Source organism: Nerophis ophidion, linkage group LG25 (assembly GCF_033978795.1).
Source record: "Nerophis ophidion isolate RoL-2023_Sa linkage group LG25, RoL_Noph_v1.0, whole genome shotgun sequence".
Taxonomy (NCBI): Eukaryota; Metazoa; Chordata; class Actinopteri; order Syngnathiformes; family Syngnathidae; genus Nerophis; species Nerophis ophidion.
In genome coordinates this window covers 19633419-19656514 of record NC_084635.1, presented here as the reverse complement: position 1 = coordinate 19656514, position 23096 = coordinate 19633419, and the positions used below count along the sequence as shown (strand labels likewise).

General features: G+C 39.1%; 1 protein-coding gene across 1 annotated transcript; it reads left to right on the top strand.

The window, feature by feature from the left end:
- Positions 1-4976: 4976 nt before the first annotated feature.
- On the top strand, positions 4977-23075 carry cilp (cartilage intermediate layer protein, nucleotide pyrophosphohydrolase). Its single transcript, XM_061887361.1, has 9 exons — positions 4977-5130; positions 11300-11454; positions 16999-17052; positions 17127-17396; positions 19269-19445; positions 19723-20028; positions 20097-20205; positions 20299-20447; positions 20525-23075. The coding sequence occupies exons 1-9, from the start codon at positions 5111-5113 to the stop codon at positions 22876-22878; spliced, it is 3594 nt and encodes a 1197-aa protein (XP_061743345.1). The 5' UTR covers positions 4977-5110; the 3' UTR covers positions 22879-23075.
- Positions 23076-23096: the final 21 nt, after the last annotated feature.

Here is a 23096-nt window from a genome sequence, read left to right as displayed (position 1 = left end):
TTTGGAGGTTTTTTTTCTTTCTTTTTTTTAACTTAATTTCATATGAGCCGTTCTAACCATTGTTGATTTAGGTTGCACATTAAAATAACAGAAATACGAAGTGAGTAATTTGCTTTCATAAAAACGTTATCATAATCTCATTATGGTTTGACAAATTGGTCCAAAAAGTATTTGACAAAGTTGTTATTAAATACTTTTTGGTCCCATTTTCTTTTAACAAAATAAATCAAGTGAGTGTATCTTACATTTCTGTATGTGTACCTGAAGCAGCAATAACACCCACAAATGCTGGCTTACTCTGATAAAAATGCCATGTTTGTTATAAAAACAGTAAAAAAAAATAAAAATAAAAAAGGCTGACTTCCGCTGGAGAGACATGTAGACACATAATTTTCGCGCCCCCATTTCTCCCAGTGTGGCGAGTCAGATTACTGTTGAGGCATTGAACAATATATAGTCCCCTACTTTGAGGCAGAGGTACTTGCTGCCTCATGGCCTGTCCTTTCCCCGTGGCACCAAACACGCGCCCCCTCTCACGCACACGCTCAATATACTTGTTGTGTAGCCGTGGAGGCACCACGTGTGTCTGCCTCACTTCTGGTCTGCTGCGTTATTTCTATCAGGAAACACAGAATTTCCGCAATTTTGACCATGAAAATTATCCAAATATACAGGAACAACACTAAAATCACACAGACAGCATAGACCAAAAGAGAAATAATCAAACTTATTTTATTACTCTGTTTTTTGAACATATCATAGTTAAGCCTTTTAACACTCCTGGTGGCAAGGTGAGGCACTGCCTCACTTGCCTCCCTTGACAGCACGTCACTGGTGTGAATCCAGATCACATTTGTGTTCCCTGTTTTTTGTGCTGTTCTGGCGTGAGTCTCTACATGTGCCCTATGATTGACCTGCAACCAGTAGCCTACTTTTCGCCCCAAATCCACTGGGAGAGGCTCCAGGTTGAATAAGTGGCGGTGGGGCTCAGTTGTGTCAGGTTCAAACACTGATGACATCTATTAAACAAGAAACAAGGAACCATGCAGAGTTAAATTTAGCACATGAGGAGAAAGCATGGAGCTGCACACTTAGTCACAGTCTCGCCCTATGCTCTAAGATACAGCTCCCGCGTCCCTCTAGTTATTCAGGAGTTCCCCAGTCAACATCACTGAGGCAGCCTCTAAAAGGAGATGTCACATATATCATGCAAAGCAGGCCCAGTACGCACAATACATGATGGAATGTGCTGGGGCCTTGTGATTGCCTTGTTTCTGCTTGGTCTGCGTGCTGTCATCTTATCTTCGTTGACGTCCTAGAAGTCCTTGGCTGTTTAGCGGGCTAAAACAAAGATAACATCTGCGCCTGAGGCCACCCCTCAGACAAGAAGTTTTGTCCTTGCACAGATAGAAAAAATGCAGCTTGAGCACAATAGCTAACAACTATTGCACCGGACTTTAAGCGTACTAAAGTTGTGTGATAATATATATATATATATATATATATATATATATATATATATATATATGATTTTTTTAACAGTTGGTAGAGTAACCGCCCAGACAATTGAAGGATCCTGGTTCAAATTCAGCTTTCGCCATCCGAGTCACTTGCAATGTGTCCTTTGGAACGACTTCACCCACCTTGCGCCCAGTGCCACCCACACTGCTGTAAATGTAGCTTGAATGGAGACAATGGGTTTCTCAAGCGCTTTGAGTCACTACAGAAAATGCGCTTTGTAAATATAATTCACTTCACTAAAAAAAAAGAATAGATGCAAACATACAAATGAAAAAGTACTGACTGATATTATACAGGTGTAGTTTTGTGGTTCTATTGGGCACTGTGTCACAGCACAAGCTCTGCCTTCTTAAGCCAGCGTGTCCTGCGTTCCAGTGCCATAACGTAGCTACTTGTCTCCTTACAGTAAGCCCTGCACGTCTCTAGCTCTCCTCACCTATGTGCCTACTCGCACTCTGTGTTCCCCTCATCTGTGCTCACTGTGTCCTGTCCTGTGTCGTCACCCTGCACTTCCTCTTCGTTACCTGGACTCGAGCTGTGTGTCTTGCCTTCCCGGATTCCCTCTGGTCTTCTTGCTGCCTCTCTAGACCTCGACCTCTTGCCTGGACACGGACTCCGATGCCTCGCTCCTGCCCTTGACCTCTTTGTTGCCCACGAACCTCTGAGCATGCCTTACCCCTTCTGGACTTGCGCACCTTCCTGAACGTGCACTTTCAACATTGTACGGTAAAACTCACCAGCTAAATGCACCACATAGTCAAACCATACACGTTTGGATTTATTACACACGTAATTTATTTATATTATAAATATGCCTTAGGCTAAGGGATGTCCCTGCCTTGGTGACACGTAACACTGTTTTTATTTTTTTTTTATTGAAACATTGTATTTATTACCTATTGCGTGTTTTTATGTTTTTGTTGTAAGTCATACGTACTTTCAGCTATAGTGTATGACTGCTCCTGTGTTTTGTTGTTGTTTTATGTATGTATGAAACCTGTTTTGCTGCCCTCATGGCCACTCTTGCAAAATATTTGTAATCTCAATGAATTTTTACTTGGGTAAATTAAGGAAAACGAATGAATGAAAATGGTGTACCATTTTAACAACTAATGTTGTCAGTTGTGGTAAATTGAAATAATATTATCGACGAGGATTTATGCCTTTGTGGACTCAATCAGTTTTGATTTTGGACTCAAGAGTCAATATAAACTTTGCTCAGATCCTTTGTCGGTCCCTCACCAACTGTACGTATATTATCACACTATTAAATTAGAGCATTTAGTTATATTTTATTAAATGAATTATATATGTATACTATAATATATATATATATATATATATATATATATATATATATATATATATATATATATATATATATATATATATAAACACACACACAAACAAACTCCCCTGCTCTTCAGGGGAGTTTGTCAACAGTGGATGTCAGGTCATCCACCAATGGCGTTTGTTTAAATATTGACGCCAATAATCTATGGTGTGTAGTGAAGCATGTTTAGCTATTCCTTGTCTTGCAGGGATGATTCTTGGAAGAAACTTACTTTATTTGTCGCCATAGAGACGAGGATTAGTGATTTAGAAGTAGCTAAAACGACTGAACTTTAGCTGCTAGCTAGCTAGCCATATCTTAAAGCACCTCTTCCTGAGGGTGTTTCAGTGTTATAACTTCAACTTTATCGTTAGTTTTTAAGCCAAAATGCGTCCGTTCTCCCTTTTCTGTCTACACATTGTGTCTGCTTGTAAGTACTCCGTGATTGTGCACTGCCGAACATGCTCGTCTGCTCGTAAACCAGCAATGACACGACGTGACGACGACGGTGGGGTGGTGGACCGGTACTTTTTAGAGGCGGTCTACTACCGCATATGATTCTTTAATATCGCAGTACTAAACTAATATCGGTATATCGTGAAGATATGGTTAAGAAGTACGAAATTACATGGAATGCTAGCATAAAATGTTAGCATGCTTACATTAGCATGGTAACAGCTAGCATACTTCTAAGGCTAGACTGAACATACGTCCTCTTTTCCCCGAACATGTCCTTTTTTTGCGGGACTGTCCAAGGTGTCCAGGCGGGGTTTCTTAAATGCCTCAAATGTCCGGTATTTTGTGTCAAGGTTGCGTGTATTTTTAATGTACGTACAGGGTTAAGAGGGGTTAAAAACAAAACAATTTGTAAAGGTGTGCGCACGCAGCAACATCCGTGAGGGAGGGGCATAGCCGGAGAGAGCGAGAGAGCAAGGCAGTGGTTTGATTGTCAATCAAGACATAGTTAGTCAACAGCCATACAGGTCACACTGAGGGTGGCCGTATAAACAAATTTAACACTGTTAGAAATATGGGCCACACTATGAACCCACACCAAACAAGAAAGACAAACACATTTCGGGAGAACATCTGCACCGTAACACAACAGAACAAATACCCAGAATCCCTTGCAGCACTAACACTTCCTGGACGCTACAATATACACACCCCGCTACCCCCCCTCCACCTGAACCTCGATTACGTCGCATCAAATATTCCACTTTGAAAAATATTTTTGGTGGAAGATTTTGCATATTTTGTGTTTGCCATTAAATCATAGTTTTGTTTGACCAAAAAAGGGCGGAAAACAAACAAAAAAAACAACTAAAACATTTTGAAATGAGTAATAGATGTGAAGTTGATGTCGACTCCAGAAATTTAAGCGTTAAATATAAAATGTACGTATGCCCTGGCACACCATTATCATCATTTCATGACCCAAGCAAAACACTTTTTGCACTGAAATAAATACACCTATAACTTATTAAATTAAATAAAAACATAGAAAAAACTAGCAGCAGCGGTAAAGTTCAGATCCATGAAGGAAAGAAGAAAGTGAATGAATGTTTATAACTGAATACATTTCCATGTGTACAACTTTGTCTTCTTTTTATATTATTTATTTTAATGAATTAAGTAACGTTTCTGACAACCTTTTTCCAAAACACAATATATAATGTGAGATATAACAGGACAATGCACACGTTTATCATTTGTTTTCAAAACGCTTACAAAAATGGGAGATCCCAAAAATTTACTGTGGGACCCCATTTTTATGACTTGATGGGGTCCATGGGACCCCATTTTGAAAATTCCTAGCGCCAACACTGCTGTCAACAGAGGAGAAAAAAATGCTTTATTTAAATAAATATATTATTTATAAAGCAAGTTCAAGTATCATTGGCAAATGTTCACCTAGTCCCGGCCTTAGCGTGCTGCCCGCCTTGGCACGCATATACGTGTCCTCTTTTTGGGATTTCACAATATGGTCGGCCTATCTAAGGCGGAGCCAAGTGACAAAAATCCGTGATTTGTAGGTTGAAAAGTATGAAATTGGTTAAAATGCTAACATAATTCTTGTAGCGTTCACACTAGGAATATGTTTCAGGATAACACAGACATGGTGTCATGCAGCCAGAGAGGAAGGAGGGGTGTTACGAGCGGAGCAGTATAAAAGGAAGACGGGAGGAGTGTTGACGCACATGAAGACCAGAGGTGGAGGAGAGACATGTGGACGCCAAGAAGACAAGGAGGCGCATGAGTCAGTCCACCTGCAGGTGACAAATATTTACTATGTTGACTTTTGACATCACTCTAACAATATCAGTCGTTTCTGAGAAAATATTCCATTGATTTTTTTAGTAACGTCGACAGTTATCACTTTAGATTTAGGTTCTCCATTGGTGTCCGGTTGACTTACTGTAATTGGTATCATAGAAATGTCTACATTCTTTCTAAAGTGAGTGCTAATGTGATGAACAGGACATAACTACGGTGCTTGTAATGCTCAGGCTTAAGTGCAAACGTGTGTGAGGAAAAGATGCAGAAAGCCTTGAGAGCTCCCCTGACGATTGTTGATGGCCAACACAGATGTGGAATCTGAGCAGTAGAGGCTCCAGCAATGTCTTCTTGTTAATTCCCTCAAATACTCTACATTAGGTTATCCATATTCTGAAATCCCAAAAAGAGGACACTTATATTATTATATGTATATAATACATATAACAGCCGGACATTTGAGACATTTAAGAAACCCCGCCCGGACACCCCGGACAGTCCCGCAAAAGGCGGGCAGCACGCCAAAGCCGGGACTAGGTAAACATTTGCCAATGATACTTGAACTTGCTTTATAAATAATATATTTATTCAAATAAAGCATTTTTTCTCCTCTGATGAAAGCAGTGTTGGTGCTGGGAATTTTCAAAACGGGGTCCCTTGGACCCCATCAAGTCATAAAAATGGGGTCCCACAATAATTTTTGGGGTACCACTTTTTTGTCAGCGTTTTGAAAACAAATGATAAACGTATGCATTGTCCTGTTATATCTCACATTATATATGGTGTTTTGGAAAAAGGTTGTCATAAACGTTACTTAATTCATTAAAATAAATAATGTAAAAAGAAGACAAATTTGTATGCATATGCAAATATATTCAGTTATAAACATTCATTCACTTTCTTCTTTCCCTCATGGATCTAAACTTTACCGCTGCTGCTAGTTTTTTCTATGTTTTTATTTAAGTTGCAGGTGTATTTATTTCAGTATAAAAGTGTAAAAAGTGTTTTGCTTGGGTTATGAAATGATAATGGTGTGCCAGGGCATACATACATTTTATATTTAACGCTTAAATCTCTAGAGTCTACATCAACTTCAGATCTCTTCCTCATTTCAAAAGGTTTTAGTATTTCTTTCATGTTGTTTTTTTGTTTGTGTATTTTCCGCTCTTTTTTGTCAAACAAAACTATGTTTTTTTTATGGCAAACACACAAAATATGCAAAATCTTCCACCAAAAATATTTTTCAAGGTGGAATATTTGATGTGATGTAATCGGGGTTGAGGTGGGGGGGTAGTGGAGGGTGTATGGTAGTATCCCGGAAGAGTTAGTGCTGCAAAGGGTTCTGGGTCTTTGTTCTGTTGTGTTAATGTTGTGTTATGGTGCGGATGTTCTCCTGAAACGTGTTTGTCATTCTTGTTTGGTGTGGGTTTACAGTGTGGCGCATATTACTAACAGTGTTAAAGTTGTTTACCGTATGTTTGTTGACTAACTATGCCTTGATTGACAATCAAACCACCACCTCGCTCTCTTACTGTCTCTGTCTCTGCCCCTCCCTTACGACTCTTGCTGCGTGCACACACCTTCACAATTTGTTTTGTTTTTAACCCCTTCTTCACTCTGTACGTACATTGAAAATACACGCAACCTTGACACAAAACGCCGGACACCCCGCACAGTCCCGCAAAAGAGGACATGTACGGAGAAAAGAGGATTTATGGTCAGTCTACTCTACATGTTGCTGTTGAGTCCCGTATTGTAATTTAAATATACCTAATGTCTTCGATATGATGATGAATACATTAGTTATTGAAATACTACATGTACTTTTTTGGAATTCGGCCTAGAAGAGATACATTTGTTTGTTTGTAAGCGTTGTAACTCATAAATAAAATCCTGCTTACAATGGAGTCAATGGGAAGCTCTCTAAATAACCATCCAAAAAGCGCCAACAATATTGCATATATAGCTTGTGAACCCGATATTAACCAAGTATTGGTGATATTGTTATTATAAGCACTAACGCAGACAAACTACAGTTTGTATGTGATCACACAGAGCTAATTAGTTTGTGCTGCTATAATGATGTCATCAGCTATTGAGCTGATTTCTCGCCTTGGAGCTGGTGAGAGGTTATTCTAAATCAGGGGTCCCGAAATGTTTTGACTTGGGGGCCGCATTGAGTTAAAAAAAAAAATTGTCCGGTGCCGGCTGTATATATATATCTATCTATATATATATATATATATAGATATAGATATATATATATCTATATATATATATATACATATATATATATATATATATATATATATATATATATATATATATATATATATATATATATATATATATATATATATATAGATAGATATATGTGTATGTATGTGTGTATACATGTATGTATAGAAATTTATATTTATATATGTATATATACAAATATATATACATATGTATATAAATATGTATACAGTATATACATATGTATAAATGTGTGTATATATATATATATATATTTTTTTTTAGATATATATATATGTGTATGTATGTGTATATACATGTATGTATATACATTTATATTTATACATGTATACATACAAATATATATACATATATATGTATATATATACATATGTATATGAATATGTATACAGTATATACATATGTATAAATGTGTGTGTATATATATATATATATGTCCGATGTCACGTTATTGATGGGAAAATGTATTAGACAATATGATTTGCCTGAGCGGCTAGGAGACACAGAGAGTAACAAGCAATAGAAAATGGATTTGAAATAACAGATTTAAACAAAAAAACAAATTCATAAAAAAGTTTTTTTTTTTTTCGTTTTTTTTATAACTTGGGACTTCCCGCGGGCTGGATTTTTGGCACCCCTGTTCTAGACGGTAAATAATGCCTCTCACCTGGATAGTGGAAGGATGAGGACATAATCCGTAAAATTTGGCATCAAACTTAGACACTGAATTGACAATGAACGACATGAAAAGACATTTGGTTGCACCTCCTTTTTTCTTCACGAGGATTATGAGACATTCTTCATTTAAACAGGAATATATAAACATCCTATTGGTCAGCAGTCCAGTGACAGCAGACATTGTACAGTAAGCACTTTTTATTATGTGCGTTGGCTCTCATGAAATCTGCAGTGTGTAGTAGTTGTGTTGCTAAGGTAAAAAGCGAACGTTGTGATGCATTTTTGTAATTAATGCACCGCCATATGTTAAAAATGAGCAAAACACGTAAATCTTAAATGTTGTTATTAATGTGCCCATTCCTACATTACTTGTATACGTTCATCATGTATCTAAAACCTCAATGGAGGTGTTAGGATGTTTTAAGTGCTTCAATGGCAGACTAGAGTGATTTCCATAGGCTCCATTGTAAGCTGACTTTTACTCGCATTCATTTACTATTTAGAATGTATAAAACAAAGTAAAACAAATGTTTTCTTGTTTTACATAATGTTTGTGAATGATAAGCAAAAAGCCGAAAATAGTGCAGTTCCCCTTTAATCCTCTGGGGACATCCAAACCAGTGAAGTGGGCACGTTGTGTAAATCATTAATAAAAATAGAATATAATGATTTGCTAATCATTTTCAACCTATGTTCAATTCAATAGACTGCAAAGACAAGACACTTAAAGTTCAAACTGGAAAATAAATATTAGCTCACTTGGAATTTGATGCCTGCAACATGTTTTACAAAAGCTGGCACAAGTGGCAAAAAACTGAGGAAGTTGAAAAATGCTCATCAAACATCAGAACATCCCACAGGTGTGCAGGGCTAACTGGGAACAAATGGGTGACATGATTGAAAAAAAAAAACAACTTCCATGAAATGCTCAGTCATTCTTAAACAAGGCTGGAGCGAGGGTCACCACTTTGTGAACAAATGCGTGAGCAAAATGTCGAACAGTTTCAGAACAACATTTCTCAACCAGCTATTCCAAGGAATTTAGGGATTTCATCATCTAGGGTCCGTAACATCATCAAAAGGTTCAGAGAATCTGGAGAAATCACTGCACGTAAGCAATGACATTACAGACCTTCGATCCCTCAGCCTGTACTGCCTCAAAAAGCGACAACAGTGTGTAAAAGATATCACCTTATGGGCTCAGGAACACTTCAGAAAACCACTGTCAGTTACTACAGTTTGTCGCTACATCGGTAAGGGCAAGTTAAAACTCTACTGTGCAAAGCTAACGACATTTATCAACAACACCCAGGAACGCTGCCGGCTTCACTGGGCCCGAGCTCACCTGAGATGGACTGATGCAAAGTGGAAAAGTGTTCTGTGGTCTGGCGAGTTCACATTTAAATTTTTTTGGGAAACTGTGGATGTTGTGTCCTTCGTACCAAAGAGGAAAAGATCCATACAGATTGTTATAGGCGCAAGGTTGAAAAGCCAGCATCTGTGATGATATGGGGGTGTATTAGTGCTCAAGGCATGGGTAACTTACACATCTGTGAAGGCACCATTAATGGTGAAAGGTACATACGGGTTTTGGAGCAACATATGCTGCCATCCAAGCAACGTTATTATGGACGCCCCTGCTTATTTCAGCAAGGCAATGCCAAGCCACGTATTACAACAGTGTGGCTTCATAGTAAAAGGGTGCGGGTATTACACTGGCCTGCCTGTAGTCCAGACCTGTCTGCCATTGAAAATGTGTGGCGCATTATGAAGCGTAAAAAACCACAACGGAGACCCCGGACTGTTGAACGACTTAAGCTGTACATCAGGCAAGAATGGGAAAGAATTCCACCTGGAAAGCTTAAAAAGGTCAAAAATTGCCCAAACCTTTACAGAGTGCTGTTAAAAGGAAAGGCCATGTAACACAGTGGTAAAAATACCCCTGTGCCAACTTGTTTGTAATGTGTTGCTGCCATTTAATTCTAAGTTAGTGATTATTTGCAAAAAAAATAAAAAAATAAATAAATGTATCAGTTCAAACATTAAATCTCTTTTCTTTGCAGTCTATTTAATTGAATACAAGCTAAAAAGGATTTGCAAATCATTGTATTCTGTTTTTATTTACAAATTACAGAATATGCCAACTTCAAGACAAACATGAGAGTTAAGATGTTGAAAACATTTTGGATTCATATTTATTTTACCTTTTTTTGCTTAGTTCTCTCAGTAAACTTCAGTCCAAAACAAAAATATCAAACATATAATGTTTTGGGGGTTTTTTTCACGCTTCAGAGGTCTTTTGATCCAATGATGTTCCAGGTTTGAATTAGTAAACTCACTAATGTACGGCACATTTTTACTCAAAAGGCCTTCAAAGGGTTGAAATTTATTTTAAAATAAACTTGACTTGTTTGGTATTTGTTTAGGCCTGAGGTTGACTTAGAGATTTGAGCAAAGAAAGTAAAAAAAACATAAAAATCTTTTTACCTGTATGCCCTTTAAAAAATGAAGGATCTGTTTGTCCAGTTTGGCTGTGGAACAACTGCCAGTGTAACATACACCTGGAAAAGAATTGATTATTAAACAATTTTAAATGCCCTGTTATGAAAAATCATGTTAAATTAGATTAGATTAGATAGTACGTTATTTATCCCTTCAGGAAAATTAAAATGGGAATGGGAGAAAAAAATTAGAAGATTAAAATAAAATAAAATAAATGAAAAAAATCGGTCTAAGCCTGGGCCCTGGAGAGGGGGTCCAGACTGAGGCCAAGGGAAAAAAACAACAACAACTCATAGCCATAGAACACATCCCTCTTACATGTGTGTAAGAGGGAAACATCAAACATCAAAGAAGACAAAGGACATTAAAGACATAAAAGCAGCGGATACAACCAGACACTTCAACATACAGCTATGAATAAAAATGAAAAGAAACATATCCACTGTGGTGGGCTCTGCTGTGTTCCACGCCGTCATCTGCTGAGGTGGAGGGAGCATGGCCGGAGACAGGAGCAGACCCAACAAAGCAACCAAGAGAGCCAACTCCACTCTCAACCGCCAACCAACTCTCGGCCAGTGTACGCATAGATGAGCGAGGATACGTGGACTAGCAACATAAATGATGGCCAAAATACAGCCATAATTAGCAGAAAGAGGGTTGAATATGCTTGGTATTTCAGGAAATATTACTGTTTTTATTGTTGTGCTGTTTGTTTCTGTCCACCACCAGAAGGGAGGCTGTGTTGCTTGGATCTATCTTGTTCCCAGTTCCTGGTGCAGAATATACGCAACAAGGGGAGGAAGTTCAAAGGTCAGACACAAACTGCAGTGTGAAAATGGCATTGGGGCTTTTCCTGGTCATCCTGGTAATCATGCCAGCCCAAGGTGGGTCTCGCTCGATTCTCCCTCCATCTTCTTCTGCTTATCCGAGGTCAGGTCACGGGGGCAGCAGCCTAAGCAGTATGTATATATTAGGAGTGTGGGGAAAAATCGATTCGAATACGAATCGAATATGTAGTGCGATTTAGAATCGATTTCTAATTTTTAAAAAATCGTTTTTTATTTTTAAAAAAATAACAACATTTTTGCACCTGGGGATTGGTTGTTTGGCAACACTAAATTGGCCCTAGTGTGTGAATGTTGTCTGTCTATCTGTGTTGGCCCTGCAATGAGGTGGCGACTTGTTCAGGGTGTACCCCGCCTTCCGCCCGATTGTAGCTGAGATAGGCGCCAGCGCCCCCCGCGGCCCCAAAAGGGAATAAGCGGTAGAAATGGATGGATATTTTTTATTTTTTTTTATAAATCCAACAAACCACGACACAGCAAAACCATAACAATGCAATCCAATTCCAAAACCAAACCTGACCCAGCAACACTCAGAACTGCATTAAACAGAGCACTTGAGGAGACACAAACACGACACAGAACAAACCAAAAGTATTGAAACAAAAATTAATATAATCAACAACAATATCAATATTAGTTATAATTTCAGCAGAGCAGTGATTAAAAATCCCTCATTGACATTATCATTAGACATTTATACAAATTTAAAAAAAAAGTGTCACAGTGGCTTACACTTGCATCGCATCTCATAAGCTTGACAACACACTGTGTCCAATATTTTCACAAAGATAAAATAAGTCATACTTTTGGTTCGTTTAATAGTTAAAACAAATTTACATTATTGCAATCAGTTGATAAAACATTGTCCTTTACAATTATAAAAGCTTTTTACAAAAATCTACTACTCTGCTTGCATGTCAGCAGACTGGGGTAGATCCTGCTGAAATCCTATGTATTGAATGAATACAGAATCTTTTTAAATCGGGAAAAAAATCGTTTATGAATCGAGAATCGAATCGAATCGAAAAAAATCGATATATTATCGAATCATGACCCCAAGAATCGATATTGAATCGAATCGTGGGACACCCAAAGATTCTCAGCCCTAACATATATATATATATATATATATATATATATATATATATATATATATATATATATATATATATATATATACACAAACCCCGTTTCCAAATGAGTTGGGAAATTGTGTTGGATGTAAATATAAACGGAATACAATGATTTGCAAATCATTTTCAACCCATATTCAGTTGAATATGCTACAAAGACAACATATTTGATGTTCAAACTGATAAACATTTTTTTTTTTTTGCAAATAATCATTAACTTCAGAATTTGATGCCAGCAACACGTGACAAAGAAGTTGGGAAAGGTGGCAATAAATACTGATAAAGTTGAGGAATGCTCATCAAACACTTATATGGAACATCCCACGGGTGTGCAGGCTAATTGGGAACAGTTGGGTGCCATGATTGGGTATAAAAGCAGCTTCAATGAAATGCTAAGTAAATCACAAATAAGGATGGGGTGAGGGTCACCAGTTTGTAAGCAAATTGTCGAACAGTTTTAAAACAACATTTCTCAACGGGATTTTACCATCTGCGGTCCGTAAAATCATCAAAAATTTCAGAGAATCTGGAGAAATCAAAGCACGTAAGCGATGATATTACGGACTTTTGATCGCTCAGGCGGTACTGCATCAAAACCGACATCAGTGTGCAAAGGATATCACCACATGGGCTCAGGAACACTTCATAAAACCACTGTCAGTAACTACAGTTGGTCGCTACATCTGTAAGTCCAAGTTAAAACTGTACTATGCAAAGCCAAACCCATTTATCAACAATTTCCTGAAACGCAGCTGGCTTGGCTGGGCCCGAGCTCACCTAAGATGGACTGATGCAAAGTGGAAAAGTGTTCTGTGGTCTGACGAGTCCACATTTCAAAGTATATTTGGAAACAGAGGACGTGGTGTCCTCCAGAACAAAGAGGAAAAGAACCATTCGGATTGTTACAGGCGTGAAGTTCAAAAGCCAGCATCTGTGATGGTATGGGGGTGTATTAGTGCCCAAAGCATGGGTAACTTACACATCTGTGAAGGCACCATTGATGCTGAATGGTCCATACAGGTTTCGGAGCAACATATGTTGTCATCCAAGCAACGTTATCATGGACGCCCCTGCTTATTTCAGCAAGACAAGTGTTACAACAGAATGCGGGTACTTTCCTGGCCCGCCGGCAGTCTAGATCGCCTCCCATCGAAAATGTGTGGCGCATTATGAAGCGTAAAATACGACAGCGTAGACCCCGTACTGTTGAACGACTGAAGCTCTACATAAAACAAGAATGGGAAAGAATTCCACTTTCAAAGCTTCAACAATTAGTTTCCTCAATTCCCAAAAGCTTATTGAGTGTTGTTAAAAGAAAAGATGATGTAACACAGTGGTGAACATGCCCTTTCCCAACTACTTTGGCACGTGTTGCAGCCATGAAATTCTAAGTTAATCATTATTTGCAAAAAAAAATAAAATTTATGAGTTTGAACATCAAATATCTTGTCTTTGTAGTGCATTCAACTGAATATGGGTTGAAAATTATTTGCAAATCATTGTATTCCGTTTATATTTACATCTAATACAATTTCCCAACTCATATGGAAACGGGGTATGCATTTGGCATCAAAAGCGTTTGGAGGCAGGAGATGGATGACTACGAATTTTAGAGCAGAATCCCTGCTGCCAAACATGGAGGTGGAAACATTTGGCTATACGGCGGTTTTATCTGTTCTGAGAGAACAGGAAGACATTAAGAAGCAGATGTATTGTAGAATCTGAAAACTGAAGTTGGGCTGTTTATGAGTCTTTCAGCACCGCAATGACCTAAACCAGGGATGTCAAACTCGTTTTCATTGAGGGCCACTTCAAAATTATGGCTGCCATCAGAGGGTCGCTTGTAACAGCAAATAATGTATGAATTTGCCTCTGGATTTATTATTAATTATATCGATTCTACAGTTAAAAAATTTACATTTACAAAATGTTACTGTAAAATACAGCGTTTTTTATTTATTTATTTATTACCGTATTTTTCGGAGTATAAATCGCACCTGCGAAAATGCATAATAAAGAAGGAAAAAAACATATATACGTCGCACTTTTTTGGGGGAAATTTATTTGATAAAACCCAACACCAAGAATAGATATTTGAAAGGCAATTTAAAATAAAGAATAGTGAACAACAGGCTGAATAAGTGTATGTTATATGACGCATAAATAACCAACTGAGAAGGTGCCTGGTATGTTAACGTAACATATTATGGTAAGAGTCATTCAGATAACTATAACATATAGAACATGCTATATGTTTACAAAACAATGTCACTCCTAATCGATAAATCCCATGAAATCTTATATGTCTAGTCTCTTACGTGAATGAGTTAAATAATAATATTTGATATTTTACGGTAATGTGTTAATAATTTCACACATAAGTCGCTCCTGAGTATAAGTCGCACCCCTGGCCAAACTATGAAAAAAAACTGCGACTTATAGTCCGAAAAATACGGTACAACATTTTACGGTACATATGAAAACAGTACCACTGTTTTGTTTTTGTTTTTTTTACGGGAAAAGCTGGCAGCTTAGTTGCCAGAATTTCTGTATTAAATATATATATATTTTTTTACATTACAATGTTGATGTTGAGGTTTTAAATGAATTAGCGCCCCGGCGGCAATCCAGGTAAATGTGGTGTTATTCAATAAATAAAAGTATTGTCAAACTTGGACATGGATTGTGTGTGCTCCTTCGACGCAGAGAGATTACAGGACGAGCCAGGCGTGAATTAAGGTACATGATGTTTTATTTGGAATTCTAAATAATAAAAAAAAAAAAAAACTAAGGGCGCTCACAAGGAGGTATAAAACTTGGCTACAAAATATAAACAGGAAACAAAAACACTAAGAACAGAAACAGCACGATGGCATGACTATAAACAACTAAAACAAAACACTTACTGTGACAACAAAAACAGGAGGCAAGAATAGCAAGGTGCGTGGCAGGTGATCGCGGGCATGGAGAATGAGCAGCAAGGTCGTAGATAACAATGAAAGTTAGAACGGCATGGGTAATGAAAGTTGATGTTCCCAGACTGATGGACAGAAAGAAATTGACTTAAATAGTGGCTGTGAATAATTAGGATCAGGTGCGGGACTGAGGGCATGGGCGTGACTAGGAGGGCAAGGTGAAAAGCAATGAGTTGTCATGGTAACAAAAACAAACCAGGAAGTGAAAAAACAAAACAAGAGTCCAGAACACAAAACAAAACATGATCAAACATGAAATCAGATTTACAAACGTGACATGTATAGGGGATTTTTTAATTGTTGCTATTTTCAGAATATCTTTAAAAAATCTCACATACCCCTTGGCATACCTTCAAGTACCCCCATAATATAAATTTCAGTCGTTAAAGGGCGTAATTTTTACATGTTGTCAAGTCGTCATAATTAATAAAAATGTCATTGCTTAATAGGTTGTAGTATAAAACATATTTTTTAGATAACAAAATACATTTAATATTGGGTTGTTTTGCCTAAAGACTTATACTTTCCGAGACACAGTGTAACGGTAATAGTTCCCTCGGAATTGTCTCCGAACAGAAGAGAGGGTGTGTTGCAAAAGGGAACAACGTGACCAAAGGGACGACGCGGCGCGGTTGGGAGAGTGGCTGCGCCAGCAACCCGAGAGTTCCTGGTTCAATCCCCACCTTCTACCAACCTTGTCAAGTTCGTTGTGTCCTTGAGCAAGACCCCCGATATAAATGATTAAAATTCTAATTTGTCGGTATATGTATATTACAAATATATACACACAGTAGCACCCCCCGCGACCCCAAAAAATGGAGGGATATTACATAGTACATATCATTGGTACTTTAACACTCTATGTATATATATATATATATATATATATATATATATATATATATATATATATATACACACACACACACACACACACAGATAGATAAAACTTTGATTCTTCCAGGAGAGTTCCTTCAGGAAAATGTAATATATATATATATATATATATATATATATATATATATATATACACACACACGTGTGTGTGTCAAGTGATTATGTTTCAATTGTATATTTATTTAATTTAATTGTGGATTGATTGTGATTAATCACAGTAAACGAATTGCTTGCATAATCTAAATTATCTTTTGAAAGAATACTTTAGTATTTTGACACAAATGCAAGTTTAATTAAACATTTATTTGCACACAACTTGGAACAGTATTATCTAAAGTCCCATTGGGGTGTATTTTGAAGAAACATACAGTATATGAAAGATGACAAAAATTAATTGGACGATAAATCTGTGTTATGATTAATTTAAAATCTATTATTATTAATTAATGTGATTATGTTTTGTGATAAATCACATGAATCAACACGTTAAATAAGACTGCTCTCATTAGATATACCAAAACCATCAAAGGTCATGTGAGGAGATAGCGTCACAGAATCCAATCTTCTGTCTCTTGCAGGATTTAGGAGCAGTGACAGCAAAGATACAGACCCTTCTGTGTACCACACCGAAGGTAAACTTTTTTTGGGCTCAAACTGTATCTAACATCTCTAGATGCTGCAATGTCCATGTTTGTTTCTGACCTAGACAACTACGAATGGACCACATGGTTTAACGTGGACCACCCAGGCGGCCGTGGAGACTATGAGCAGCTTGATGCCATTCGCTTCTACTACCGCGCCCGAGTGTGTGAGACTCCCCGAGCACTGGAGGCCAGAACCACTGAGTGGGTCCCAGCTCGAGAAACCGGAGAGAAGGTCCACGCGGACCCCACTGTGGGCTTCTGGTGTCTCAATGAGGAGCAAGGTCCAGACCGGAACTGTTCCAACTACGCAGTACGATTCCTTTGTCCCAAAGGTTTGTTCATGTTTTGTATCATATAATGTATTAATGTGTCATTCGCTATATCTGTTCCACTGTTGACGTTTCATAGGTACGAAGGCACCCAAAAAAAAAAAAAACAATGAAAAACTTAATTTTGGTGCGTAAGAACCATACTTGCTTATGATCTATATAGTTACCGTATTTTTTGTACTATAAGTCACAGTTTTTTTCATAGTTTGGCCAGGGGTGCGACCTATACTTAGGAGCAACTTATGTGTGAAATTATTAACACATTACCGTAAAATATCAAATATTATTTAGATTATTCACGTAAGACACTAGACCAGAGGTGTCAAACTCAAATACAGAGTGGGCCAAAATGTAAAACTGAACAAAGCCGCGGGCCAAGGTTGAACAAATTAACCTTTTAATAGGGACCCAAACAAGTTTTGCAATGAATATTGAACAAGCAAAGCTTAAATAGGGCAGCATGGTGGAACAGGGGTTAGTGCATCGGCCTCACAATACGAAGGTCCTGAGTAATCCTGGGTTGGCTCGGGATCTTTTTGTGTGGAGTTTGCATGTTCTCCCGGGACTAGGTGGGTTCCCCTCCGGGTACTCAGGCTTCCTCCCATGGAACAGGCAGAGCTTATATAACGTAATAGTGCAAAATCAACTTTCAAAAAACAAACGAAAAAACATCAGTGGTATATTAAATACAATGTAATTTAAAAAATGAATGCCTCTTTTCTATTCGCAGGCTTCTGAAGTAAATATCAACATTAACTTTTTCCACAGGCTAATAAATTACAAAATAAAATAAACATTAGGTGGGCGGGGTTTGGTGGTAGCGGGGGGGGGGGGTGTATATTGTAGCATTCCGGAAGAGTTAATGCTGCAAGGGCTTTTGGGCATTTGTTTTGTTGTGTTTATGTTAAAGTTGTTTATATGGCCACCCTCAGTGTGACCTGTATGGCTGTTGACCAGGTATGTGTGTGAAAGCCGCATATATTATGTGACTTGGCCAGCATGCTGTTTATATGGCGGAAAAGAGGACGTGACGGCATGTTGGAGAGGACAGTGCCTTTAAGGCACACTCCCAATATTGTTGTCCGGGTGGAAATCGGGAGAATGGTTGCCCAGGGAGATTTTCGGGAAGGGCACTAAACTTCGGGAGTCTCCCGGGAAAATCGGGAGGGTTGGCAAGTATGAGTATTAGCGGTGAATGTGGTGTTACCGGCGGGCCAGCTCTAATGTTAATTTGATATTGCCTCAAGGGCCAAATGAAATTAAACGGCGGGCCAAATTCGGCCGGCGGGCCAGTTTGACACCCATGCACTAGACGTATAAGATTTCATCGGATTTAGAAATTAGGAGTGACAGATTGTTTGGTAAACGTATAGCATGTTCTATATGTTATATTATTTGAATGACTCTTACCATATTGTTACGTTAACATACCAGGCACCTTCTCGGTTAGTTATTTATTCGACATATAACGTACACTATTCTTTATTTATTTTAAATTGCCTTTTAAATGTCTATTCTTTATGTTGGGTTTTATCAAATAAATTTCCCCCCAAAAATGCGACTTACTCCAGTGCATTTTTTATGTTTTTTTCCTTCTTTATTATGCATTTTCGGCAGGTGCGAATTATACTCCGAAAAATACGGTAGTAGTTACAGTGGCGCAAGAATGCAATACTAGGCTCATTGGCAGTACTGACGGAGAACAACAGCACTCCCAGTTTTAGTTAACATTTTGCACTCCACGATGTCTCCCAAGCATAAGACAATCAATTCTGGTGACATAAATTCGGTTCGTACCTATAGAAGTGTTGAATTCAGTAGGATACTCTTCGCTTGCTGTAACTACTGTATGCATCAACTTATATTTCTCTGCAGGAATCAGCCTAACCTTACCAGACACCTGGAGTTCATGGACAGACTGGAGTCCATGTTCTGCCCTCTGTGGTCAAGTGGGGGTCCAAATTCGCTCCAGGATCTGCAATTCTCATCTAAGGTATTGCACCGGACCAAAGGTTGAGACTAAAGAATGCCAGGGACCCGAATGTCAGACAGGTAAGCTAGTATCTGTTTTAAGTAGACACTTCTAACTTGGTTCCTTCGAAATAATTCATCATTTGAATAACAACTATTTTAGGTATGGTTGAAACGTAGAATAGCTAATTGTTGTCTTGTTGGTTAAATGTAACACTGAACTCTTTGACATGATCACCACAAGATGCATCGTGATCACATGACTTTTTCCAATCATTTACTAAATGCTACACCTGTAAACTAAAGGCATTGACTAGTGATATTTGTAATTCTGTGTTTAATGTCCTCCATTTCTTAGACTGTTCCATGCAGTGTGTGATGGGTAAAGTAAATGCAGAGTGTGACACATGCATGTGTGAAGAGCATACCCTGCTGGGCTCGGCCCGTGGTGCCGGGGGTCTCATCGCCGAAGGGGCTGCAATACTTCTTTCGAAGAAACTCCTAACCCTCACAGACCACAATGGACATTTCCGTATCCCCGGACTCTGCCCTGATGGCAATACCACGTTGACAATAAGACATCAGGGCCACGCACCTCTTAGTGTTGTAGTTCCAAAGAGCGCTGAGCGTACCTCCGTCCTCAGTGTTCAGCTCAAACGAGAAGGTACAATGAGCAACATGGTAAGTACAAAAGGTGAGAAACTGATGGGTTTTTTTTCTTACCTTCGTCAGAGAAGCTTCATGTGTTGAGCAACCCCGAAAGCAAGGCAAGGAGGGAGGGACAAACCACTGCCTTTTGCTGCAATGTGGCGGGAATACCGCAACCAGACAAATATCAATGGTACAATCTGATGTTTTGGATGTAATATAAAACCAATTCAATAATCTTTTTTAAACCAATTAAGTTTTGTTGTTTCTGTCTCTGAACCATCAGGTTTCATAACAACAGTCTCTCAGAGAGGCAATCAGAGAACATCTTGGTTCTAAAAGATCTGCATCCTGAACAAGCTGGAGAGTACTACTGTAGGGCGAGTGGTCCAACTGGAGCCATCAAAACCAAACCAGCTACTCTCAAAATCATCGGTAGGTTTTATGAACATTCAAATGAGTTGTGAGGACTAAATATGTGGTGATGATAATGTCATGTAATTTCTCCTCAGGCAGAAATAGCCCTTCATGCGAGCCCACACCCCAGTCCCATCTAATACGTCTTCCACATGACTGCTACCAAAACGATACAAATTCGCTTTATTACGATGTGGGAAAATGCGCATCCAGCACATGCGTTGGACAATTGGACAACGGTATCAGATGCAAAGACAAAGTGACTTACTGCTGTGGCGTGGCAAAGATGGAGGAGAGGCACTTAACATGCCAGGGCTACCAACTACCCACTATGGTGGTGACAGAATGTGGCTGTCAGAAATGTGTGGACACCAAGGCTATCGTGCATGGTCGAGCCATAGCTGCAGACAATGCTGAACCAATGAGGTTCGGCCACATATTTATGAATGGTGTAAGAATGAGCCGAACAGGTTACAAAGGTACCTTTTCCATCCATGTTCCTCCTGAAACCGAGAGGTTAGTCCTGACTTTCGTGGACAACATGAATAAATTCATCAACACAACAAAGGTACTTCCATTCAACACCAAAGGAGGTGCTGTCTACCATGAAATCAAACTTCTGAGGAAAAAAGAGCCAGTGACCATGAGCTCTTTAGAAAGCAACACTCTTGATTTAGGGGAAGCGAAGGGTCAGGAACCAATGGCTCACATTCAGATTCCTCCAAATTCATTCTATAAACTGAATGGAGAAGTGTTTGTAGGTAATGTAGATGCCAGTGTAACATTCCTTGACCCCAGAGATGTTTCCACAGCAGCAGCAGCCCAAAGTGATCTCAATTTTGTGGGGGATGAAGGAGATATGCTACCACTGAGAACCTACGGGATGTTCTCAGTTGACTTCCGAGATGGCGAAACTAACGAGCCTCTGAATGCAGGTGAGGTAAAAGTGTTACTGGACTCTGCCCAGGTGACGATGTCAGAACACTTAAGTACCATGAAGCTGTGGTCACTCAACCCTGATACTGGCCTTTGGGAGGATGAGGGAAGTTTGGAAATTGAGAAGAAATCAAGAGGCAAAAGGGAAGAAAGAACTTTTCTGATTGGTAACGTAGAGATCAGAGAAAGGCGTCTTTTTAACCTTGATGTCCCAGAGAATCGCAGATGTTACGTGAAGGTTAGAGCCTTCCGCAGTGAACGCTTCATGCCCAGTGAACAGGTTGAGGGAGTGGTAGTGAGCCTTATAAACATGGAGCCCACAGCTGGCTTCTCCACTAACCCTCGTGCTTGGGGGCGTTTTGACAGTGTCATAACAGGCTCCAATGGTGCTTGCCTTCCCGCTTTCTGCGATGATCAAAAGACAGATGCCTACTCTGCATACGTCATGGCCAACCTTGGAGGTGAGGAACTAGAAGCTGTTTCTTCTTCACCCAAACTCAATCCAAACCTCATTGGAGTGCCTCAGCCGTATCTGAGTAAGCTAAACTACAGACGCACAGACCATGAAAACTACAGACTGAAGAAGACGGCGTTCAGTATCAATTTAGCAAAACCAACACCAAACACAGCCGAGGAGTCCAATGGACCAGTTTATGCATTTGAGAACTTGAAACAATGTGAAGAGGCGCCATTCAGTGCTGCACATTTCCGCTTCTCACGAGTAGAAGGAGATCGGTATGATTACAACACCGTACCGTTCAATGAAGATGATCCAATGAGCTGGACAGAAGACTACCTTAGTTGGTGGCCTAAGCCCATGGAATACCGCGCATGCTACGTCAAAGTCAAAATGAACAGCCCGCACGAGATTAATGTGCGGTCTCATAACATGGGAGGCACCCACCCGAAAACAGTGGGCCAGCTGTACGGCCTTCGAGACATCAGAAGTATCCGTGACATGGAGCAGACAGCTGTGTCAGCTGTGTGCTTGGAGTTCAAGTGCAGTGGGATGTTGTACGATCAGGAACGTGTCGACCGGACCTTGGTGAAGGTGATTCCACAAGGTAGCTGCAAAAGGGATCATGTCAATCCACTACTTCAGGAGTACCTGGTGAACCATCTGCCACTAGCAGTCAACAACGACACAAACCAGTTCACTATGCTCGCCCCACTTGATCCCCTGGGCCATAACTATGGAATTTATACAGTGACAGATCAAGACCCCCGAACAGCCAAAGAAATTGCACTTGGACGCTGTTTTGATGGCACCTCCGACAGTACTTCTCGAGTCATGAAGACCAACGAGGGTGTTGCGTTGACATTCACTTGTGGGGATCGTGAGGTGACACGCCAGAGTGTATTCCAGGCCCTACAGACTTCACAAGGCCAGACCAATGTGTTGAGAGTTGAAGGGAGGCAAAACAGACGTCGGCAAAGAGCCAACACTTCCCGTAACAGTCGAAGACGTAGCACCAGAGATCCTCAAGTACGGGGAAAAAAGGCCAGAAGCTGAACAAATCACTGAAGGTCAATGCCTGACACCAGTTAAGTGTTAATATTAATCTTGATTTTGGCAAACACATTACTAAGATTTCTGAATACAAAAACTTATTTCTGTACTACATATTGCTATTGGATTTATCTCAGTGTCATTCTTGCATGTGTACTGAAACATTTACTTGAACATGTAAATAAAATATTTATTACAAAGTATGACTGGAAAATTACATA

Bases quoted from the DNA above. Each gene is read 5' to 3' on its own strand.
- cilp (XM_061887361.1), top strand. From the start codon at position 5,111: ATGAGTCAGTCCACCTGCAG. The intron at 17,053-17,126 runs GTAAACTTTTTT...TTTCTGACCTAG, and splicing joins TTCTGTGTACCACACCGAAG to ACAACTACGAATGGACCACA. The intron at 20,206-20,298 runs GTACAATCTGAT...CTGAACCATCAG, and splicing joins CAACCAGACAAATATCAATG to GTTTCATAACAACAGTCTCT.